The sequence below is a fragment of the Equus asinus genome, chromosome 10 (genome assembly GCF_041296235.1).
Source record: "Equus asinus isolate D_3611 breed Donkey chromosome 10, EquAss-T2T_v2, whole genome shotgun sequence".
Taxonomy (NCBI): Eukaryota; Metazoa; Chordata; class Mammalia; order Perissodactyla; family Equidae; genus Equus; species Equus asinus.
Window position 1 is genome coordinate 104,699,772 of NC_091799.1, and position 18,526 is coordinate 104,718,297.

The window sequence follows — 18,526 nt, forward strand, 5'->3', positions numbered from 1 at the left end:
TAAATATGAACATTTTTAGAAAACGTTTTTCCCTTTGTTCTCTTCTTAGTAAAGAAAGGAAGAGTTAATGATGAAACCTTTGTCTGCTTTAGGAGTTTTCACAGGACCAAGACTCATCTACAAATATTTTCTTTATTATACAAGTGGAGACCCAATTGAATGATTCTAAGAATCAAATTTCATATGTACTTTCACGAGTAATGAATTTATTTACTGAAGACTATCAAAGCCAGGAGTGGTACACGTCTTTTTTGAGCCCGATTTCAAAGAGCTTTCTACTTTTCTCTCCTGTCTACTTGTTTCTCATTGGCTTAATTTTTACTGAATTTGGGAGTAAAAACACAACCAAAACTTCTTTGTGTGAAACTGCTTACAATTTTCCCTTCAGAATTTACTAACTTCATAAAGCTCCCACCATGAAAACATTATATATATATTGGGATGATGAAAGTAAATGTCAGATGAGATGGCCCAGCTTATGTACTCCCAAGCATTGCCTGGACAATTCATGCCCACTTTCAAAGAATGAGATGATTAGGTGTTCTTTGAATTCCTCCTTAAATTATGCCACTTGAGCTACCGAGTTCAAGTTATTATAATCAAATGAATAATACATATTTATCTCCAACTGGAGAGTAAAATCTTACATATGGTACAAATAAACTTCTTGGTTTATAGTTACAGATCAAGGCTTTCCAAATATAGTATACTTGAAAATTATCTGATTTTCCAAAAGATACTAAAGTTTTCCTTTCATCTTTGGCAATTCTAAGTGTTCAATGAATGGCAGGCTTGTGGCAGTATTACCATCAACTACTGTGATGTGGAATTAAAAGAAAACATTGATCCATTTCTCAATAAATCCTCTAATTTGAATTTTTTATCACTTCTTGGAAGATTTCATGGTATTAGACACATGCTGTCTATCTGGCTTGTTAATTTATGACCACACTGCTGGTCACGTTTAGATAAGATGCCAGTAGCCATGGGAAAGGCAGGATCAAACTAACCCCCAGGAAAGAATCTGTGACGTTGACCTCACCTGGCGATATTTGATTTATCTGAACACCACGCTATCAATCACATCATTCTTTACGGTGTGAAGATAATAAGGGACAGGTCTATTAGGAGAAAGCAGGATCTGAGATTTACCTTCTACTTGAGTGTAAGGTTTCCACTTGTAGTGCCATCCTCTGAACCGTTTGCTATTGAATTCGGCACACTGCATGGTGCGGAAGTCAACACTATTGTGCGGACATTTCTGACTGTTGCAAAGCTTCATAGTGCGAGTTGAACCCTCACAAAACTTCCCTCCGTGTGACGGTCTGGAAAAAATATTTCACAGTTGGAACCTTTACTTTTTTTTGGTGAGGAAGATTGGCCCTGCGCTAACATCTATGCCAACCTTCTTCTCTTTTGTATGTGGGATGCCACCTCAGCATGGCTTGATGAGCAGTGTGTAGGTCCTTGTTCGGGATCCGAACCTGCAAACCCTGGGCTGCCGATGTGGAGCACACAAACTTAACCTCTATGCCATTGAGGTGGCCCCTGAAACTTGACATTTTAATAGTACTCATCCCTTCCTTGAAATTTTAGGCTTATTGGAGAGATGGAGCAGATAATGTTAAATTATTTACAGTCACCAATTAGGAAAGTGCATTTCTAAGTCATCATTGGCGTTTTCTCACGTATTAACAATATGAGTAGTGTTTTCCTTTTCTATTGCGTGTATTACTTGCAACCCTGGAAGAACAGGTCAGGATGTGGAAAGTGGGTTTGCCTGTATTTGTTCCTCGCTGCCTCCCAGCATCCCTCCGCAGCAGGTGGGGCAAGCATGGCTATTCTCTGCAGTCCGTAAAGGAGGGGATGACAAAGCGAGGGTGGCGGCTCTCCCAGGATTGCACAGTTGGTAGAAGCACAACTGAGACTGAAGTCCAGCTACTTCGCTTCCCAGATGGAAACTTCTTTCCACTACCAACCTCCTTGTGACAAGGCCAGGACACGGATGGAGTCCAAAGAAGCAGTCACCTTCTGCTGATTGGCGCTGATAGAAAACACCCCCTGCGCACCCCGAGAACTCACGTGCATACATGAATGAGGGCATGTTTGAGGTTCATCCTATCAATGCAGGGGACCTGTTGGGTCTCATGAGTTAAAGACAGGACTAAAATAAGGGTAGTATTTTACATCTTAATCAAATATATGTCCAAAAGGAGGATGTAAAATCCCTTTCATTCCACTGCATTGGTGACTGCTTTTAACATTCTTGTCTTCTAACAGAAGGCCACAATTAGACTACACGTTGTAAAAGTAAATATATTTGATGGAAACCCAAAAATTTGGTTTTCTACTTATATGGATGAATTGTTCTTATTGATTCTTATTTCATTTGTGTTCTCTATACTTTTCTTATGACCTATTTACTTATTTTAGGCAGACCTTTGGTGTTTCACGTAAATGTGGTTAAAACCCCCTTCCTGAATATCACTATTGGGTCTGTTATTTTTGCTCTGGTCAGGTAGTTATAAGCATCTTAAATTACATCAAAGAGATATCACTGTTTAAGAAACGCTTGAGTAAAATGCTTTCTTACTTAGTGTTTTTTACGGTAATATGTGATGTACAGAATTAATATTACTGAGCTTAGCTACCCACACTGTTGGGAAAATTCGTAGCATAGAAACTGCTCATTCGTGAGGAGGGAAGTTGGGACGTGCTTACTTGGGATTCGTGCACAGGCGCTCTCTGTGAGACACCCCTCCTCCACAGGTTCTGGAGCAAGGAGACCAAGGGGACCAGTCAGACCAATGGCCATGTGTGGGCCTGGGGCCTTCATCACCATATTTCACACACTGCCCTCCGCGGCACCACTGAAAGTTAAAAAAAAGTTGATGTGTCTCACGGTCCAATAGGCGGATTCATCTCTACCGGAAAGCTCAGTCGGGAGTTCGCTAAAATAGGCAGATACTAACATGCCTACCCTCAAGCAGCGTGGAATACAAATAAATTTAATGTCATTTCTTCTTACTTTCCAAACCCAGCACTGTTTTATAAATCCATGTAAAGGGAGGATAAATAGAAATATCATTTTCTAACATCTGAGCTGCTGGAACTTCACACATTTAATTAAGCAGAGCTGCACGAACGTTCAGCCTGCCTGTTCGGCTCTCAGGTGAGGGGACTCTGACCCCTCCTGAAAACAAGGTGCTCTTCATATCTCATTTGCAAAGCAACCTGAGTCTCCAGTAGAAAAGTCCAGCTGGAGGTTCCCTGAGACTCAACACCTTGTCATTTCTGGCTAATGCTCTGTGCTTTCACTGCAAAGCACCTGGGCTCCCAGCGTGGGCTTATTAATTGAAGCAGGTCAGAGGTCACACAGCTTTCTGAGATGAAACAAGCCACACAGAGTTCCACCTGTCCCTACAAGGCTGGAGACGCTGTCGGCTCCGCTGAGTCAAGAGGAGTGCTTATCACTGTCAACGCAACGCTAAAGTCCATGTGGTTTCTCCACGTCCACCACCCATAAAGGTGACACAAGGTCTACCATCGTGTTCAATGGCGTTGGTTTGGTGTAGACTTCGAGGTTCTTAAAGACCCAGGCCATCTGTTCCAAGGAGGAGAGGAAGATGCTCGCCCCTTGTCGCTGGCCCGTGTGGAGCAGCAGAGCCTGGCCCGTGGGCTGGGCGAGGGGGAGTGGAGTGAAGTCTACTCTTCTCTCCCCAAGTCTAGAGACACCAGATTTGTACTGAGAGAAAAATGCTGCTTTTAAAAGAGGAAAAAAACAAGACTTTAACTATTAATTGATGTGAGGTTAAAACACATCAAATAGCTGATATTGGACCATTGTTGACATATAGTAATGGTATTTACAAATGGGTTAATTTAACATTATTTAAGGAAGAAAAATTGAATTTAAAGACATAAGTAATTCTGAGGACTAAATTCTTATCTATTCGATTCAATTCTTTTCTATAAGCAACAAAAAGTTTCTCTTTCATTACCACCTGCTCTCACCCCAGGTGACAGAACAAAGCCCCACAGTCCCTCTGTGCCCCCAGCTCAGTGAGGGGCGTGCATCTGGGAACAGGCACCTGCTCCCCTGATGGGCTCGTGAGTGAGAGGGGAGGCCTGGCGTGGAGACAGGGAGGCCAGCTCTCCTGACGTGGGCAGGACCGTGGGGGAGGAGGGAGAAGTCAGGCATGTGCCACGATTGTTTTTGTGTCACTTTTAACAACCATCTGGTCAGAGCTTTCTAATACTGAAGACAGCAAACATGAAAGCAATAATCAACAAGGTGAATAACTCAGAAAACATTTTCAGATTTTAAAGTCACTCGAAATAATTCCTCAGTTGTCATTATGATTAGGCCAACAATTTGATATAGATTTAGGCTAAATAATTTAATTTTGCTTTTGGTATTTAGGGGTTACTTTAATAAAATTTGGTCTAATTTTATTTAAAATTATACAAAATTTAATTTTTTTCAAAATTTAGGGTTTATCCTTTTATTTCTTAATGTAAGAAGATGACTACATAGATTAGTATTTCCTTTTCTTTGATAAATGATAGCTCACAACACAAATTATTTTCCATTCTGCATTTCCATTTAACAATATATTCTGTGGATCGTTCCACAGAAGTACGTAGACATAGCCCTCATTCTTTGTTGCAGCTACAAAACATTCCATTAGGTGTTTTTTCAACCAGTCCCCTCTTCATGACATTTGCATCATTTCTGATCTTTTGTTACAATAATTATTGCTGCAATTAAAAGTCTTGCAAATTCATCTTTTGCTATTTTTGCCAGTATGTCCTTAAATGACTATCCTTTTAAAAATTATTTTTTAAAAAACTTTCTGAGACTCTAAGGAGAAAGCACTATATCTTCTCCCAAAGAGGCTGGGGGATACACAGGTGCATGTAGACACACAACCACAGACGCACACACAATTTTGAGTACAGTTTCACGAAGATCACAGAGCTGTGGGGCCCAGCAGTGAGTAGGTCAGGGGTTAAATATACAATAAAATTCCCTGTGTTAAATATATAATAAAATTACCATTGAAACCCCATTCAAGTTTCTGAGGACTGTCCCGTGTTTATCATGATTTTAGATTTCGTTGATGGAGAGTGTGGCTTATGAATGAAGGCTTTATCTTAGAAAGCGAGATGGCGTGATGAGGTACACATTCCTGTTGTGACACTGTTCACAGAATCCACATGTCATACATTGTGGAAGCAACACAATAAAGTACAAAATGGACACTGTGGAGTAGAAAATGAGCCTCAATCACAGCACTGCCAGCTGTGTGACCTGGGGCACATCATTCAAACACTGTGAGCCTGCATGTCCTCCTTAGGGAGACATCATTAGGGATGATAGAAACTACCAGACTGAGTTGTCCTGAAGATCCAATGTAATGACACAGGCCAGGTGCCAGCACCATATTCAATGGAATTACAGTGAGAGCTGGTTTACTTTTATGTAGGGATCTGCTATTATTAAAGAACTAGAATTTGCTTCAACATGTATGTAGGCTGTGCTTCTGACCCCTTGTCTTGGAGTTCTCACGGCATGAACACAGAGGAACCCAGGGTCCTTTTCCGGGATGAGTTCTTGAGTGCACAGTGGGGGCTGCAACAGGCTCACGCTCACACAGTGGTTGTGAGGATTAAATGTACATAACGTACTAAGTATAGAGCTTGGCATTAAAAAAGGCAATAAATCTCAGTCAAGTCTACTGCCATGCGCAGTCACATGGAGCCTCAATGGCAGCAGCAGGGGGGAGGGAAACAGGTTTCTATCCAAGAGAAAAGTGCAGAGAAACAGGACAGTACTCGCCAGACATCTAGAACTCACAGCTGCTCTGGAATTTTCTAAGAATTGAGATATTGACTTCCGGTAGTGCACAATTCTAACGCATTAAACCTCACAGGCACAGGTGAACCAATAATAGATGAAGACACAGCTAACACCCACATTACAAGAGGCTCTGATGCTCCTCCCACCATGGCCACTGAGCAGCCACGTGACCCCGGGCAGAACACGTTCTTGCTGTGTAATTTGTAGGCACTTATTCTGGCTTAACATGCCCTAATTCTTTTCAACATGAAGGAAAAAGCTATATTTAGAAACATAAGGGAAAATAATATGAAATATCACTGAAAATCAATTTAACTGTGCTCTCAAAGTAAACAAAATGTAGCAAGAATTTAGGGGTTATTTTGAGGAAGCAGCACAGCTACAACATTACCCAGGGGAGAAACAGCTCATGGCCGTAAAGGAAGCAGGGCTCCTGGAGGGCCAACCCAAGCCTGCGTGGGCAGAAACTTAAGGGCAACCATGCAAAGTCTGCCAGTCTTTCACGAGATGACATAATTTTGCAAACTATCAACTGAAGAATAAATTTTTATCAATTCTGTGTAGAAAATGATGATCATCTGCAGCTTAATACTCAGGTAAATTCCTGGGCTTTCTGCGACAATTGGTACTTCCGCCTTGTAGTACCTCAGCATATCCATTTTTTCTTTCAAGAAACTGAAAGCATTTTTATTAGCTTTTTTTTGTCATGGATTAATTTACATGCTGCCTATATCACTAGAAGGATTTAATTACCAATCTCTCTGTCTTTGAAGGACTGAAAATAAGCATTTAAGGTGTGCAGGATGAATGGTTGTTGGCTGATTTTTCAAGTAAGTTTACCTCATTTCTCCAGCCAGCATTGCAATAATTTAACATAAGAATGCATATTAGCAATGTTTGTTAACATTTTTAAATTCTTTCTGTTCATGATCACATTTAAATATATTTAGGATTTGATAAATTTGTTTGGAAATTTAAACATAATAGATCAATGATATTTAGGCATACATTTCTCTTTCACATTCATTAGTATTATTAATAAGTTCAGATATATAGAACCAAGATGGTTACAGTGACAATCTGGGTCCAATATATTTATATCTTTATCAAGAGTCTTTTATATTCTGAAAAAAACAATGCAATCACAGATTAAATCAAAAGGATCAAAATATTACTCTTGAGTGTTAAGATCATTTATTTTTTTAAGTTTCAAGGACAAAATTATCATTCTCTACCAGTTAGTAATAAATATGCTGTCTGCTGTATTTCTTCCTTTCCCTACCATAGCTTCTCTCTTTTTTTAAAGTAGCAACAATAGGTCAAAATGGTCTACTCCAGGATCTTCAAATCGATGCTCTGCAGCTTTAACAGGACTTCTTAACACTGGTTCTTTACATGGCTAAATGGTGGTCAAGGGTTTAATGTTTCCCCTTATTAAACAGATTCCATCATCACCTGTTGCCTGATATCTATGTCTATTAATTCCAGATAGCTCATCAACTATATCATCGGAAAAGTGACAAAAGGAGTCATCTTCATAGCATCAATATAAATTAAGCGCGATCTTTTGACACAAGTGCAGGTACGCACGTATATATGAGAAAGATGAGCTTGAAAAATACCAATGCAAGAGGAGAAAAAATGCATGGATTGAAAGACTCTGACATCTGAATATGATGCATGTACCTAAGATTAGCTTCTTACCATGTCATGCCCACAAATAGTGCCTTCTGCTGCTGGCATAAACTTAGTCTCACATTTCCTACCAATCCGGTGGCACCACAGGGCTTTACAGATATCCTATAAGGGGAAAAAAGTCATTAGTATTATAAATGGTCTATATATCTATAATAAAATATCACTGGAAAATTTACGGGAAAAATAATTATACAAATTAAAAGCTGACATCTACTTAGCAGTAGATGCATATGATAGAGTGAAGACTCAGAAGACTCATGTTATAAACTTGGTTCAAGTTAATTCCATCCCTGAAACTTTATTTGTATTTATTCATCACAAATTTAACAAAATTGTATTTTCTAAATTAAAAAGTAAAGTATGCTTAATCCAGACGTTGCAGAAAACTACAAAAACTTAAACAATAAAACTTAACATTTTATAAGTTTTTTCTTGACTCCACCTTCCACTAAACCTCTCCAAGTCTGAATCCTCACCTCCAAAGAAAGATGTTTATTCAACTTGCTGGCTTGTCCATCCATCCATCCACCCATCCTTCCATCCATCTATCCATTCACCCATCCACCATCCCCAGGCCTTTGATGAAGGCCTAGAACATGCCAGGTGCCTTGCTAGGTGAGAAGTTCCATAGGGAATCTGACCCAGAGCTACCCTGCGGAGCTTGGTCTTACAGGGATAAATTTGCTGTAAATCACGATATGGTGCACGTGGGAAGAGGGGCCCCTAGAGAGGGAAGAACAGAGGGCAGGGCGAGCCCGTCAGAAGGAGAAAGGGCTTTGCCTGGAGGACTCAGGGAAGGAGTCAGAAAAGATGTGATGTCTGAGCCAGCTCTTTATACAGTATAAAAGCCACTCAAGTGTAAGAAATTATTTTCACTTTCATATTCTTTTGAGCCCAAAGGAATGTCTTAGCGAAGGGCAAACAGTAGGACTCATGAAATGATGGAAACTTCAGGAATTCTGGTGGCAGCTTCGACTGCACGTGAAGAAAAGCTTTCTTAAATTATCTGCACAACTGTTCTGAACATTTGAACAAGTGCTGCACTATTTCCCAAGATATTTGATGGCTGCATCTACTAGATGGTTTGTACTATAAAGAAAATGCAAGTACTATAAAGAAAATGCAACACAGAAAAACTTGAACATAGTTCTCCTTGAAAGACAGCGTTTCACTGCATTTGTACTTTCATTCCCCATTTCAGTCATGTTAAAAGAGGCGCTCACATGGAGGTTTTCTGCATTGTGTGAGTCATCTCATGAAGGATTTCATTTTTAATAATCCATGTTAATGTTGCCTTCATAAACCTAGTTCTCAAATCACCTCTCTACATTGAATTATGTATTTAGAAGTTACGGTATTTGTTAAAGACACAGTCTTATATTTTTTTCTGCTTGTTCTCTCTCACTAATAAGCTTTTGGGAACTTGGAACGTTAAGAAGTATATTTTTAATGTTTTAATTCGGATATCAATTACTTTTATTCTGAGGTATTCATGATAATCTCTTATGGTCGCAACTATGGTTCCACTAAATTTCATTTTCCTGCAAGTCCTCCAGGATCATTAAACACTACTGAGGTAAACGTGTCATGCTGGTGGTTAGTGCTCTGCCTGGCTCTTACAACATTAATTGGCATGCTGTGTTGGGGGCCTCTGTTCTTTGTCAGAATGGTATTTACAGATCAGAGCCATATGAAGACCTCAAGGAATCCATAAAAGCAGGGGCCTGAGTGTCTGTAACTCTCCCAAGTGACAACTGGAAAGCTCCGTTTGCTTGCGGGAATGACAACTTGATACAATACCAGGATATAAATAAAGCTCCCTTGAAATTGGAGCTCCTGGACCCCAAAGCTCAACATCCGGGTGGCAACATGGTGGATCAGAACCAGAGTCTGGCCAGAGATGCGGAGTAGACATACCTGTGCTTGAGTGGTGGCTCATAGAGACTGACTGGATGGATGGGGCATAGAGACCTCTGGGTTCAGGAGGCTGGGTATACACACATGAACAAATGAATGTGTGGATGGATGAACAAATGAATGGGTGGATGGAAAGAAGCAGCTGCTCTGTGGTTAGGTCAGCAGGGAGACAGCCACAGTGGTCCAGTAGAAAGTTTGGGCTTCTGAGAAGGTAGGCAGATCCGATGTGGATCAGAAGGGCAGATCTGGGCAGACAGGACCCCAATGTCCTCCCTGCATGCTTGAGGATGACAAAACTCAATCATCGACTTGTCCTGGGAGCTAAATCAAGTGTTTGCAGGTAACATGCCAGACTCAGGGCCTGGCATCTAACAGGCACCAAACCAGTGTCTGTTTCCTTTCTCACTTCAAGGCTGTGAGGAGACTCCAGCACAACCACAGCTCTCAGTCTTAGGGAGAGAGTGATACTAATTCATGGGGTCATTTCAAAGATTATCCAAGATGACATAAAACAAAAGGTGTTTTAAAATCTTAAATTATTTTTATATATTTGTCACTGGTACCTGGTGCAATGCTCAGTACCTAGCTGCCTTTCAATAAATGCTTTCTGAGTGAGTTGATTACATGTTAGTTTGTTCCTATGGAAGGCATGGACAGGATGAGCAGGAATGTTTCTAGTGTAAGATGGAATTAATGATCAGTGAATTGTGATCATAAAAACATCTAAGACAACTTCAAAGGGCATTTTACTATGTGAAGATACCAGGTCCAGACTCTACCATTCAGAGTATTTTCAGAATGTTCTCACATTGCAGTTTTTTGGAACATAATGCAGAATAAAGAAATACAGATGGAAGATACTATTAAAGGCAATGGTTTGCAACTTTTCTAAGTATAAAACTCTCAAACATTGGATGCTGGTGATAGCCCCCACTAAAACACGTGATCCACTAATTCAGTCTATGCCTGTGTGTTTCAGCCTCTTCCTGGAAGCTGCTCAATCCCCAATTCCAGTCTTCCAGGTAGAAATAGAGTTAGAAGGGCCTTGAAATATCATAAAAGTCATGTTACTGTTTTTCAACATATCGAAAAGCATTTGAGCCCCTGGTACCCTACAGATGTAATTATCTGTCATTTAATAAAAGCATGACATTCTATGCTGGAAAACAAATAAAAATTCTAGTATCTCAAAGAATTTGATAATAAAATGAAAACTAAGCCACGACCAAACAACCAAACACTGATTACTCCTTCTCACTTTTATCATACTTTGACTTAACTGCTAACTTCTGGAGAAACGTACAATGATTGTATTAAATTAAGCATTATTGTTGCAGGTCATTACATTCTTAATGAAACTTCAGGGTCCCCTTGGAACAAAGAGCCTATTAAATCATGGTTCTAGGGCCAGGGAGCTGGAATGCAGACGTGCTGGGCATGGGAGGAGCTCCCAATTTAACAACAGTACCCAGGACACTAAGGTGATCAAATTTCAAAGTAATTCTGGCAGCTTGTATTTCAGACTGCTGGGTCAGACCACCAAGCAATGCTGATGAAGCAGAATAGGTGCTTGATAAAGACACAATGTTTATAATAATACTTAGGAAGAAAAAAGTGGAAGCCCATGTAGAGAGTTCTCTCTTGCTTTCATCTTTGTAGCTAAGGAATACTATCTTTAATGAAGGCTCTTGCTTGCTCTTTTATCCCATAATTTAAGAGCTATATTCACAAAGACCCACTTCAATAATACTGACTCAGTTAAGTTTAACATCATAACCTAACACCCTAAATAAAGCCAACGTTTTCAGATGACTGGGTTGAAAACTTATTGTGGCATTTCCATATTGTGAACAGAGTGCCCCTGGATTCATTTTCTCAAATGAATTAGTATTCAGTATTAGACTCTCTAAAAATACACACTGAAAATGCATTTACAAATATTGTTATAATGGGATAAACAATTTATTGCAATTATTTATTTTTCAAGTAGTGGGGTGCTTTTATCTCTATTTCTCATTATCACTATAAAAGGCATCAGTGGACAGAGAACTCCATGGCCATATATGTGTGTGAATTTATACACAAGTGTGTAAGCATACATGCATGCACACGAAATACACACTCATTTATTCAAGAGAAGGATATATAGGCATTTGCCTTATCTATTAACTTTTCAAACTAAATCGCACATGGTACTTAAAAGAGATTCATCTCTTTCTAAAGTATCACCCATCCATCTATCACTCTGCTCAGCACATTTTTATTTATGTGCCAAGTGCTGGTTTAGGCACTGGGTAATTTGTTTGTTATTTATTATTTTATATTCTCCCATCAGAAGATTTCTGGATGTTTACATTTCAACCTAATAAAATAGATCAATTTTCATAAAATTCCAGTAGGAGTTCACTTAAAAAATTAAATTTTATAGTTGAAAATGTCCCAAGTTGCTTCAATTCACATGGGAAATAATGAACCTAATCGCCACACCACACCTAAATTTGAGATTCAGTATATTAGAGATGCTGGTTATGCAGATAGAATTTAACTTATACAAGAACAGGTCAATTTTATTTGTGTTGCAGAACAAGTTTACATCATAGGAAATGAGCTGACACTATTGATTTTGATGGGTGTATTTTTTTTTAAATTTCAAAATATATTTCCTCTACTCTCCATGATGAGGTAACTGGTAACTGGCTCACTTTTCTACATACAAAACCTATAAAACTGGACAAAATACATGGGCCAATTGTTTTAGACTTTTGCAATGGGAAACACATGATCCTCAAGAGAAGGGCAATTCATAAGGTAAGTGTCACCTTTGTCCCAGCTATTTGCCTGGGAGCACTTTGCTGACCCTGGTGCAGAGAGATGGATCACAGGCAGATGACAGCAGTCTCACTGAATGGAGGATGCAGAGATTGGAGTTGAGGCCTGCAGAAGTAGCTGGAATTTGTGGGAACGGGACCAGAAGGGAAAAAGCTGTGTTGAGTAGGGGGCTCCAGATGCCTACGTGAAGATTTCCTGCAGATCTATATCTGAGGGGTGAACAGCTGATGCACAGGATGAGACTCCATGTGGTCTAGCAGAGGGCAGCAGGTGCAGGCTGAAAGCTGATAAGGGCTGGAAGACAGAGGTTGCACAGTGCTGGAAGACATCAGAATTCTGGCCCACACAGAGTGGAGACACCTCAGTGAGCCTCCTGGGCATCCAGTGGAGAGCCTGAAGTCCATGCCACATGAGTAAGAACTACAACAAGAGTATAGGCTATACTCCAGGGCTAAGGAAAAATGGAGATAGATGAACACTAAGGAAGAATAAAACAAAACCTCACAGTATCAAAAGGATTCACTTATTATAATAATATAAATATATATAACATAAAATAATAATGTATTATGATATGTTATAAATATATTCAAGGCTATAAAGGAAAAAATGGACATAATAAATGAACAAAAGGGAAATTTCAGTAAGGAAATTCATAGACTATAAAAAAAGAGCCAAATGGTAAGTCTGGAACTGAAACTTAAAATAACCCAAAGTTATAGTCTGTTGAATTGTCTAAATGAATGACTTGAAATGGTAGAAGGAAGATACAACGATGGTCAATTTTTTATCAGAAACTACTGAGTCCAGGTGAAAATGAAATAATATCTTTAAAGTATCTAAAGGAAGAAAAAAATAAAAAGCTGTTTAGAATTCTAAATTCATAAAAACTAGTCTTCAAAACTGAAGGTGAATTAATGACATTTGCAGATTTAAAAAAAAAGATATTTTGTGGCCAACAGATCTGTGCGACAAGAAATGCTAAAGGAAGTTCTTCAGGCCCTAAGGAAATGATACAATTTGGAACTGCTCTATAAGAAAGAATGTATACTAAATGGCAAATACATGGGTAAATATAAAAGATGATTTATTTATATCTATGTTTTTATTTAAAAGCTACTGACTATTTTAAAACAAAAATTATAACATTATATCATGTGGCTTCTATTGTGCATAGAAACGAAATACATAATGACAATAATACAAAATGTGGAAGAGGGATACAGGCACTTATTTGTTGTAAGGATCTTGCATTTCACATAAAGTGAAACCATGTTAATTTTACACATATTGTAAATTAAGGATGCAGCTGTAATCTCTAAAGCAATCACTAAAAATTAATACAAGGAGGTATAGCTAAAAAGAACATCAAGGCAAAAAATAGAATTTTTAAAAAAGAAGTTTAATCCAAAAGGAAACAGAAAAATAAAAAAGAAATAAGAATAATAGGAAAAAAAAATCAAAATGGTTGACTTAAATCCACTAAGTCAAAAATAACATTAAATATTAATGGATTAAATACTCTAGTAAAAGTTAGAGATAGTTCAACTGGATAGAAAAGCAATACCAAATTAAAGGACGTTTACAACAGACACATTTTATATAAAAACACAGATAAACTGAAAGTAAAAGAGTAGAAAAAGATATTATGCAAAGGGTATTCTTAAATAAGCTGACGTGGTTATAGTAATGTCAGATAAAGTAGAATTCAAGAAAAGTAACATTGCCAACAATAAAGAAGGATAACTTTTAATAATGAAAGAGTCAGGAAGACATAATAATCCTAAATGTATATGCAGCTACTAATGCAGCTTCAAAACACACAAAGCAAAAACTAATAGAACTAAAGGAAGAAATTGAAAAATACACAATCACTGTTAGAGATCTTAACACTCATATCTATGAAATTGACATAGCCAGTAGCAAATGTCATGGAGGATATAAAAGATATAAATGATATATCAAACAAATCAACAAAATAGATATTTCTAGAAGACTACACCCAACCACTGCAGAATTCACATTCATTCCAAATGGCCACTGAATGTTCTCCAAGACAGACCAAATGCTGGGCTATGAAATACATTTCAACAAATTTCAAAAGTATACTTATATAGATATTCTCTGAACAAAATTCAACTAAATTAGAAATAAAAATTAATAAGCTATCTATCTAGAAAATCAATTATTTAGTAATTAAATAATATACTTCCAAATAATACAAGATTTAAAGAAAAATAACCACTTAAATTAAAAAATATTTATACTTAGTAATACTAAAAATCCAACAGTAAAAATTTTCAGGATTTAGCTAGTATGTTGCTTATAAAAAAATTAATAGCTTTAAATATAGCTAAATGGTTATATTAGGAAAAGAAGGAAGTTTTAAAGTTAATAATCCAAGTTTATCCTTTAAAAAGCAAGAAAAATAAAGATGCATTAAGCCTTGAAACATAATAAAGACAAAACACAAATTAATAAAATAGAAAAGAATCCAACATTTTTTAAAAAATTAACAAAGCCAAATATTGAGGTTTTGAAAGGATTAATTAATCTGGTAAACTCCTAGTTAGACTGATCAAGGAAAAGAAGATAAAGAAGCACATATCACCATTATTAGGAATAAAAAGGGAAATATCAGTATAGATCCCACAATCATTAAAGGGATGAATGAGAATATTACAAGGAACTTTTTGGTAAAAAAATCAAGAACCTAGATAAAACGGACAAATTCATTGGAAAAGCTCTCTTGTGTCACTTTTGATTCTATTTTTCCAATGAATTTGATCAGCCTACCAGGAATTTCTTCTAAATAACCCTATATATGTTACTGTAGTTGAATAAGTAATTACAAAAACCTTCTCACAGACAGAACTCACTAGTAAATTCTAACAAACATTTGAGAAAAAAATAATACCAATCTTGTATAAACTCTTCAAGAATACAAAGAAATAGAAAATACTTCAACTCATTTTCTGAGGTCGGCATAATTCTGATATAAATTCTTGAAAGGTAATTATAAGACAACAAGATTTCTATATAATATCACTTAAGATCACAGATGTAGAAATCCTGAACAAAATATTCCCAAATCAAATCAACAAAATATAAAAATGAGTAATAGATTATGAGCAAGCAGGATTATCCCAGGAATGCAGATTGGCTTAACATTCAAAAATCAATGAAAAAAAATTAAAACCTATCAACATAACTCACCACATTAACAGAATAAAAGAGAAAAACAATATAACTATATCAATAGATGCAGAGAAAAACATTTGACAGAAGTCAACACATTTCTGTGATAAAATCTCTCAATAATCTAGGACCAGAAAGAAACTTCTTCAATTTGACAAAAGGTAAGTATGTAAAACCAACAGCTAAGAGTAAATTTAATGGTGAAATATTAAACACTTTACTCGGCAACTGCGAAGTTCCAGAATAAGCAAAGCGTATCTATGGTGATAAAATCCAGAACAATGGTTATTTACTGAGGTGGGGAAGAGGTTGAATGGAAGCATCAAAAGAAAACGTTCTGGCTGTATGGAAATAAGCCATACCTTGATTGGGATGCTGGTAACATGGGTGAATACATTTGTTAAAATTCCAGTTGTGCACCCAAAATGAATGCATTTCACTGCATGTAAATATTTCCTCAATAATAAACAGATGTACTTCATTAATTTCTTATTTTCTATATTTTCCGAATGGCACTATGTGGTACCACGGATTACATAGTCCATGGTCACAGAGCAAAACAATGTGGAAACCAGAAGTATGATGGAGAAAATCCCATCTTTGAAAGAAAACATTAATTTTATACTCCTTTTCCTTATGCAATCAAAAATCTTAAGGAATTCACATATTCTGCCCACAGAAAAGGCAATCTTGGGAATATATGCTGATGCTAACTGATTTATCACTCTTGTTCCAAGCTGAGCCTGCCCAGCTGAGGAGATAAGAATCCAGTTCTGGTGCACGGCTGTAAGTGATCCTTGGGGGAATTCTACTGGAGTTTATAAGAAAGAAGATTATCACATTAGGTTTAAATTGGGAATATTCCCAGGGCATTCTGAAATGTTTGGAGGTTTCTGGAGGACTATATTTTTTGTCTATGTTCCTTTTGATTTCATTATAAACTAGAATAAAAGAAACCTCAAAAATAGTTACTTTCACTTAATTTATGGCTAGCTTTCCTTGTGGTTCAGTAGAGCAAGTTCCTGAATCTCGATTTTCCCTGTCTAGCAAGAGCACATCTCTGTGTTATATGAGGAATTTCTATTAGGAAACCACGCTGAGGATGTCCCTGGGGTCGATGGAGCAGGTATTACCTTCTATGAGAAACTCTCTATAAATGCTTTATTTGGGAGAATTTAATAATCAGAATCCCTAGACAGGCTGCTGCTTTATAGTAAACTATACTTACACGGGAGGAAGGCAAGGGGGGACATTGTTTTCTTAATACCGTTTGAAAAAAGTGCAGAGTATTAATTTGCCATCTTATACCAACCAAAAGTTATTGCTGAGCTCCCACATGATAAATCAGAAAGAGCTAACCTAACATGCCAAGTTAGTTCTCAAATGAAAACTGAAACCCACAACACTATCTACCATCATTTTCTTCGCCAGCAAAACATATGTTTCCTGCTATATAGGGCCAGCCCTAACATACAGAAATTGACATGTGGTAGGTACCCAATAAATGCAGAAGGCATTCATGTCAGTTATACTGAATAAAAGTTTTATGAATCATATTGCATTGAGCATTTGCCAATAATCACTTGCCTTTTTAAAATCCAGCATGCAGAGCTTGGCTTTCTCTCCAAATTGCCACTTGCACTGTGTGTTTGCATCATATAACTCTCCAGGCAACTTCTCAGGATACTTGTATTCTTTCACAGGCTTTGGCTGATCAGCGAGGCAGATAGCTTGGGCAGTGCTAGAACAAAGAGGAGATGGGCTGCTGGTGATGCCAAAAGACTTACCCAAGACAGACGCTCAACTGTGTCACATTTTTATCATGCAGTTTGACAACACACCTTGTATAAAGAAGAGGAGACATTTTTCTCCTAAGGTCCAATATAACATTTATCTTAATTCCATTTAAATACAGGGGCCACATTTACTGAAATTGTTCATAATACGTTTCACCTTCTCCAGGAAGGCAATTTGTTCTTCATTAGATTTCTCAAACTTATCATGGGGTAAAGTGCAATGGAATAACACAACCAAATGTCAATGAGAGGAGCTCTATTACAGACACCTTTTATGTACACTTCTTGCTAGAAGCAATTGAAAGATAGAAATGGGCATTATAAAAGGCAAAACACAATCAGCCTAGTTCAAAGACGGGAATTTTCTCTTTTTTTCCTCGCTCCCTTTCTCCCATCCATCCTTCCTCCCTCTCTCTCTCTTTCCCTTCCTTGCTTTCTTCTTTCCTTCCTTTTTGTCCTAGGCTAGGGGACACCTGCGCAATGTCTTACTGCTTTCAGAAGTTCCACATGAGATGCTGTAACAATTTTCACCAGGAATGCCATATACTCAGACAACTTTCTAACTAGACTCCCAAATCAAGAAGGAGATCAACTCTGCTCAAGTTAACTAGCAGATGGCTAAAAACCAACTAATGATTTCTTCCAGCACAAATAGAGTACCTCCTTCCCTCCACACTTAGGTATAATTTTTGCATTTAGAGGGAGGAGAGATAAGCATTTGCAAATAGCAATGAAATCCTACTTATAAATTTCAATAAGTCAAAAAAGCGCCTCTGTAATCACAATAAATTGAACAACAGCAGATCTGCTCATGCATCCCAAACTTCTTTTTGTGTGGTTGTCCACCTTGACTGGAATCTTTTTGGCCCCAGTCTCCAGAGCCCCAGTGCCAGATTCCACTACCCCGGGGCCCACTGACGCATGCCCTCAATTAATATCCACATACACAAAACATGAGGGGTGGCAACAGTCTGCGGATGAGATATTAATCCTATATGCAAGGAGGTCAGAAGCCTTTTAAGAGCAAACTAAGAAGTATAGATTCAATCAAATGATAGGAAAGTGCTAAGAGCAGTGACTAGCTCACTGGAATGTTCAATAAAGGACTTGTCTATTACTGCTACTATGATCACGACGTAAGGCTATATTTAAGAGTAAAGAAAAATGAATAAAAGTACAATTAACATTCAAAGGCAGGAGTGATTTGGCCTGTTTAGAATTCCAT

At 37.7% G+C, this 18,526-nt stretch overlaps 1 protein-coding gene across 3 annotated transcripts in view; it reads right to left on the reverse strand.

The window, feature by feature from the left end:
• ADAMTS16 (ADAM metallopeptidase with thrombospondin type 1 motif 16) overlaps positions 1–18,526 on the reverse strand; it is a 156,080-nt gene that overhangs the window by 75,187 nt on the left and 62,367 nt on the right. For all 3 annotated transcript variants that reach the window (XM_044779502.2, XM_014828468.3, XM_044779500.2), the window contains exons 10-13: positions 17,093–17,246; positions 7,568–7,663; positions 2,722–2,870; positions 1,153–1,325 (exon numbers count right to left, since the gene is read on the reverse strand). In XM_044779502.2, coding sequence (XP_044635437.1) covers positions 1,153–1,325; positions 2,722–2,870; positions 7,568–7,663; positions 17,093–17,246 — 572 coding nt within the window. The remainder of the gene's footprint in view (positions 1–1,152; positions 1,326–2,721; positions 2,871–7,567; positions 7,664–17,092; positions 17,247–18,526) is intronic.